This window comes from Thamnophis sirtalis, unplaced genomic scaffold (genome assembly GCF_051295495.1).
Source record: "Thamnophis sirtalis isolate CommonGarterSnake01/CBP01778 unplaced genomic scaffold, rThaSir2_p1.2 scaffold_9, whole genome shotgun sequence".
NCBI classification, from domain to species: Eukaryota; Metazoa; Chordata; class Lepidosauria; order Squamata; family Natricidae; genus Thamnophis; species Thamnophis sirtalis.
Window position 1 is genome coordinate 15,834,195 of NW_028261389.1, and position 6,000 is coordinate 15,840,194.

General features: G+C 48.0%; 1 protein-coding gene across 1 annotated transcript in view; it reads right to left on the bottom strand.

Annotated features, from left to right (window-relative positions):
• WNT5B (Wnt family member 5B) overlaps positions 1–3,359 on the bottom strand; it is a 128,416-nt gene extending 125,057 nt beyond the window's left edge. The window contains exon 1 of the mRNA XM_087722905.1: positions 2,934–3,359. Coding sequence (XP_087579031.1) covers positions 2,934–2,939 — 6 coding nt within the window. The 5' untranslated portion in view covers positions 2,940–3,359. The remainder of the gene's footprint in view (positions 1–2,933) is intronic.
• Between the last annotated feature and the right edge of the window lie 2,641 nt (positions 3,360–6,000).

Consider the following 6,000-nt stretch of genomic DNA (forward strand, 5'->3'; position numbering starts at 1 on the left):
GGCTATGGTTTTCCCAGTTGCAATGTATGGCTGTGAAAGTTGGACCATAAGAAAGGCTGAGCGCCAAAGAATTGAGGCCTTTGAACTAGGGTGCTGGAGAAGACTCCTGAGAGTCCCTTGGACTGCAAGGTGATCAAACCGGTTAGTCCTAGAGGAGATCAACCCTGACTGCTCTTTAGAAGGCCAGATCCTGAAGATGAAACTCAAATACTTCGCCCACCTAATGAGAAGGAAGGACTCACTGGAGAAGAGCCTAATGCTGGGAACTATAAAGGTAAAAGAAGAAGGGGACAACAGAGAATGAGGTAGCTGGAGGGAGTCACTGAAGCAGTAGGCGTGAGCTTAAATGGACTCCAGAGGATGGTAGAGGATAGGAAGGCCTGGAGGAACGTTGTCCATGCAGTCGTGATAGGTCAGACACAACTTTGCAACTAACAACAACAACATACATACAATCCATAGCTGGATTTTTAATCATACATTTTTATAGCAGCTACAAGAGATAAGTTAGGACAGTAGCATTGGGCGCTTGACCTATTGACTTTCTTCAACTCAACTCCTTATCAAAGACAATCAGATCTGAATTGTCATATGCCATCATACTTTAGGGCACTTAACTCTATTTCCCCAATACCATTTCATTGCTTATACACACACTAATACTAGCATATAAAGAAAGGTTATTGACCTCTAGAATGGATACTTATTAAGAAAATAGAAAGGAAAACAGTCAACTATTTGCAATTACAAAATTGCAATTACAAAAATTTAGAATCTAAGTAGTCCCAAACCAGGCCACAGAATTCTATATTTTTGTCTTGCTGGCTAGGGAATTATATGACTGAGGTCCAAGCAGCATCAGATCTGGCTTGATTTATGCCATCTGAATAGTATTTAGATATCTCCCCATGCTTGTAGGCTGGGTGTTACCTGCTCCTGAACTGAGTAACAGGTAAGATCCCTCCCTCCCATTGTTTTTGCACAGGGCTCTTTCAGTAATTAAATTAACCTGAGGTCTCTACCCTGCTAACCTTGTTCTCACTGTAAAAGGAGAAAGGACTAGTCCCTAAGGACCTAATAAATTGCTTTGCTTCAATCCAGGATTGGCTCCTTCTAGGCTAGCATCCTTCTGTTGCCAAAGGCCAAATGGGGTGCCTAGAAACCCACAAACATTGTACGCACCTCTGTGATTCTACCGGAAGCCTGAAATGGGAGAAATAGCTCTAGAAGCTGAACAACAATCTCCTTTGCTCTACCTTGATGTCATGATCAGAGCCACAAGCATCCTTGCAGCGTTGTTCCAAAAACAGCTGCACTGTATCAAAGGTTACGTCACTGCTTTTATTCATCTGTCAAGACATCATCCTGTTGGAAATTCTGGACGTCACCCAAAATGGGATGAGAAGGACCACCCAAAATGAAAAGAGGCCAAGCAGAGCAAAGTGTCCTTTAGGAGTCTCAATGCTGGAGACCACTTCCATCACCCAGACAAGAAGGGAAGCAGACAGGAGTTCAGCCCAGCCGTCTTACCAGCTGTCTCAAGGCTCCTCATTTTAACATTAGCACATGATACTGGTTGTCAATCCCTAATGCGCATCGAAATGTGAAACAGAGGAATCGGATTTCAATCAGGAAACCAAACAAGGACCTAAAGTTTATTATAATCCTGCACCTAAGGACAAAGCTCTCAGTCTCTCCTCTATATTCAAAATATTGTCCCATTTCTACCTGTTGGGTGAACTAATTATAATTACTTTAATTCTTTAAAATAAAAAAGGCTGCAGATTCTTCGTACCTTGGGGCTGGGTGAATGACAGCAAATGATGTTTGCTAACTCTGCTTCTGTTTCAGACAAATCCTGCACCTGCTCTCCACTGGATTACCTGTCAGGATCCCTTTCAAGCACAAAACTGGAAGAACTCAAGGCGGATAGATTACAATGGCTTCAGGTGGGTGCTGAGGCTGTTTTTTCCAAGGTCCTCCACTGAATGTAAGAAGTTCACTTCCCGGATCCCGTGAAATCCATTTGGTTTGCCTCCCACATCCTGGAAAAGCCTCGGCAGTTCAAATCCTTAGTATAGGTCTCCTGCGTGAGCAGGGGGTAGGACTAGATGACCTTCAAGGTCCCTTCCAATTCTGTTACTGTTTAAAAAAAAAGCCCTACTTGTCTGGTCCCTTTCTCTGCCCCGAACTCACTGGCCCAGCCCCCTCCCAGTGACTCCAGCGGGCGCTCAAACAAAGGTGCAGAGATTTAGCCTCGCTGGCGAAAGTGAGAACAGCAGCAGGATTTTTTTGCAAACACACCGAAGTTTTCCGCTTCAGGAGCAAGTTCCCTCCATCCCCCCCATGCAACAGTTCCTTTGGGGAACCCAATGGTGCTTTTATTTCAAGAGGCAACTGGTTTTTCTTTGAAGAGGTTTCACTTCTCATTGCAGAAGCTTCTTCAGCTTCTGAAGAAAGGTCCAGTTGCCTCTTGGAAAAAAACAAAAAAAAGCACCTTTGGAATAAGCACGACCTGGATGACTGAGAATCTCCACAGACCATTCCTTACGGGAATTTACTCCCCCCCCCCAGCCCCGTAACGGAAAGACGCTCCCACTCCGCGCACCTTCCAGAGAATCCCAACTCGCGCGTTCCTACAGAGAGATGCGCCCCGAAGAAAGCAAGATCCAGAGCTCGATCCGGAATAAACCCCGGCCCGGAGAACCTCTTCCCTCACGCCTGCCCTGCCTGCTTTGCAGCGCCCGGGAGGACGCCGACACGTGTTGCATTCCCGGGAAGAGTGTAACGTGTGAACGCGGGCACGGGGGTGGAAACAGCTTCATCTCGGCTAAATTTGGTTCCAGAAACCGCCGCAGACACCCCGCGAAGAGCCCGTCCGTGAGAGTCCGGCACCCGCTTGGAGCCGCCTTGCTCGGAAAGGACGCCCTTACCTGCATCTGGCGACGCCCAGCCGGCGAGGCGATGCGCGGCTGCCCGCTTCGGCCGCCTCTCTCGAATTAGTCCCGGCGGCGCAGCAGGTGAGTCGTTGGCTGGGCGGGCGAGGAGGAGGAGGAGGAGGGCGCCCGGCCAGGCGAGGCAAGGTCAAGGCGGGAGGCCGCGGAGCCGGGCCGCCTCTGTCTGAGCTGTCCTCCGCCCGATCCCCTCGCTTCGGCCGCCGGATTAGCTTCTCCCGGGGCTGCCCGTGAAGGGATTCCCGGCTCGACCCGCGCAGCTCAGACGTCCCGCTGAAGTTTTCGTCCGCTGCTGCAGCCGCGACGGAGCGCGCGGAGTTGTGGCAGGCAGGCGTGGCGATGCCGGGGGCTCCGAAAGAGGCTCTGGCCCGCCTCCCCTCACGCCCCGCGCCCGCCTCTCCTCCCTTCCCACAGGCTTCCCCCAACACCACCACCACACGCCCGCCCCGCAGCCTCGCCAGCGATGGGCACCGCCCGGGCAGTCCTTCCCCCCACCTACCCTCCCTCCCTCAGGCACCTTCGCCCTCCCTCAGGCACCTTCGCCCTCCCTCTGCCCTGCCCGATCCTGAGGTCCTCCCAGCGCAACCTGAAATCGCTCTTCCTCCCCCCCGCCCCGCTACCCCGCTTGTGCCGGTTCTTCTCGAACAGGGGTCTCCAACTTGGGCAACTTTAAGCTCGGAGGACTTCAACTCCCAGAATTCCCCAGCCAGCTGGCTGGGGAATTCTGGAAGTTGAAGTCCTCCAATGCTTAAAGTTGCCCAAGTTGGAGACCACTGCTCCAGAATGCGGCCGCAGCTGTCCGGGAACCAAACTGCGACCCCCTCCGCTCCCCTTCTCCCCACTCATTCGCCTCTTGCAACGGCCCCGTTTCTTCCCAAGCCTTGGAGCGTTTGTTGCCTCAGGCCTGAGGGGAGCTTTGGTGGCTGGGGAATTCTGGGAGTTGAAGTCCTCCAGGACTTAAAATTGGCCAAGTTTGAGACCCCTGCTCCAGAATGCGGCCGCAGCTGTCTCGTGGGAGGGGGCAAACTGCGACCCCTTCCCTCGCCTCCCCCTCACTCATTCGCCTCTTGCAACGGGGCCTTTTCTTCCCAACCCTCGGAGCTTTTGTTGCCTGCTGTCCTCAGGCCTGAGGAGAGGGGGGTGGGTGCAGCCGGTACATTGTTCCAGGGGCCCATGGAGTTTAAACGGCGCCCATTAAAGGGGAATCTTTAAAAAAATATATGTACAAAACCAAATTTTTAAAAAAGAAAAACAATATTGGATATAGATGATAGATAGATAGATAGATAGATAGATAGATAGATAGATAGATAGATAGATAGATAGATAGATAGATAGATAGATAGATAGATAGATAGATAGATAGATAGATAGATAGATAGATAGATAGATAGAGATATGATATAGATGGATGGATGGATTGGTGGATGGATGGATGGATAAATGGATAGATAAATAGATATAGATAGATAGATAGATATAGATTAGATATAGATAGATAGATATAGATAGATGATAGATATAGATAAATGATAGATAGATAGATAGATGATAGATAGATAGATAGATAGATAGATAGATAGATAGATATGGATGGATGGATGGATGGATGGATATAGATAGATATAGATTAGATATAGATTAGATATAGATATAGATAAATAGATAGATAGATATAGATAGATATAGATAGATGATAGATAGATAGATAGATAGATAGATAGATAGATAGATAGATAGATAGATAGAGATAGATAGATAGATAGATAGATAGATAGATAGATAGATAGATAGATAGATAGATAGATATTTCATACCTGGGGTGTCCCCTCTCCATGTTTTGCCCCTGATACCCCCTGGCTCTCTACTCCGCTCTTTCTGAGAGCACAAGGTGGCAGAGAGACATTTTTTTGCAATCACACCTTAATGATGAGAGCTGCAGAAATTGCAGCTTAAAAAAATAGTTGTTGTTTTTCTTCTCCTTCTCCCTCCCTCCCCAACCCTCTCCTTCTTCTTCCTCCTCCTCCTCTTCTCCTTTTCCTTCCTCCTCCCCATCCCTCTCCCTTCTTCCTCTTCCTCCTCTTCTCATCCTCCCTGCTCCTCTTCTCCCTCTCCCCTCCTTTCTTCTCCTCCTTCTCCTCCTTCTCCTCTCCCTTCTTCCTCCTCCTCTTCTTCTTATCTCCTCCTCCTTTCTTCTCCTCCTCCACCCTGCTCCTCTTCTCCCTCTCCCCTCCTTTCTTCTTCTCCTTCTCCCTTCTTCTCCTCCTCCTTCCCCCATCCCTCTCCCTTCTTCCTCTTTCCTCTTCTTCTCTCCTCCTTTCTTTTTCTCCTCCTTTTCTTCTCCTCCCTGCTCATCTTCTCTCCCTCCCCTCCTTTCTTCTTCTCCTCCCATCCCTCTCCTTTCTCCTCCTCTTCCTCTTCCTCTTCCCCTTCTTCCTCTTCTCTTTATTCCTCTTCTTCTTCCTTTTTCTCTTTCTTTTCCAGTGGAGAAGATAACTTGCTTAAATGTTGGTTGGTTACAATGATTTTTATTAGGAATAGAGAGCACGTAGTGATGTCCTCTCAGCAGCCATTCTCCTGCCAGCAACAATAGAAATAATGATTTATAAAATAGTAAATAAAGAATTTATTTGGAAATTAGAATGATACTGCTACTGCTTGCAGTTAGAACCAAATGTAACTCCCAGGCTCCAGCTGCCCTAAACAACGAACTCGAGACTATCCTGGCAATCTTAGGCAATGTTCAATCTTGGAGATATCCTAAATAAGCATCTCTAACTTTAACTGGAGTCACTTTTTCATGGGCATATTAGCATGCTGGATAATACTGAGTGTTTAAACCTGTTCTGATTTCACTTGTCAATCTTTAAGGAACTCTTTTGGTCCAGAATCCATTACTGTTGTCAAAGAAGCCTATAAATTATAAGCAGAGAACATCTTCTTACCACATGTTTGTGTTTCCAGCGGTGGGATTCAAAAATTTTTACTACCTGGGCTGTGGTGGGCTTGGGGGGCATGGCAGGGGAAGGATACTGCAAAATCTCCA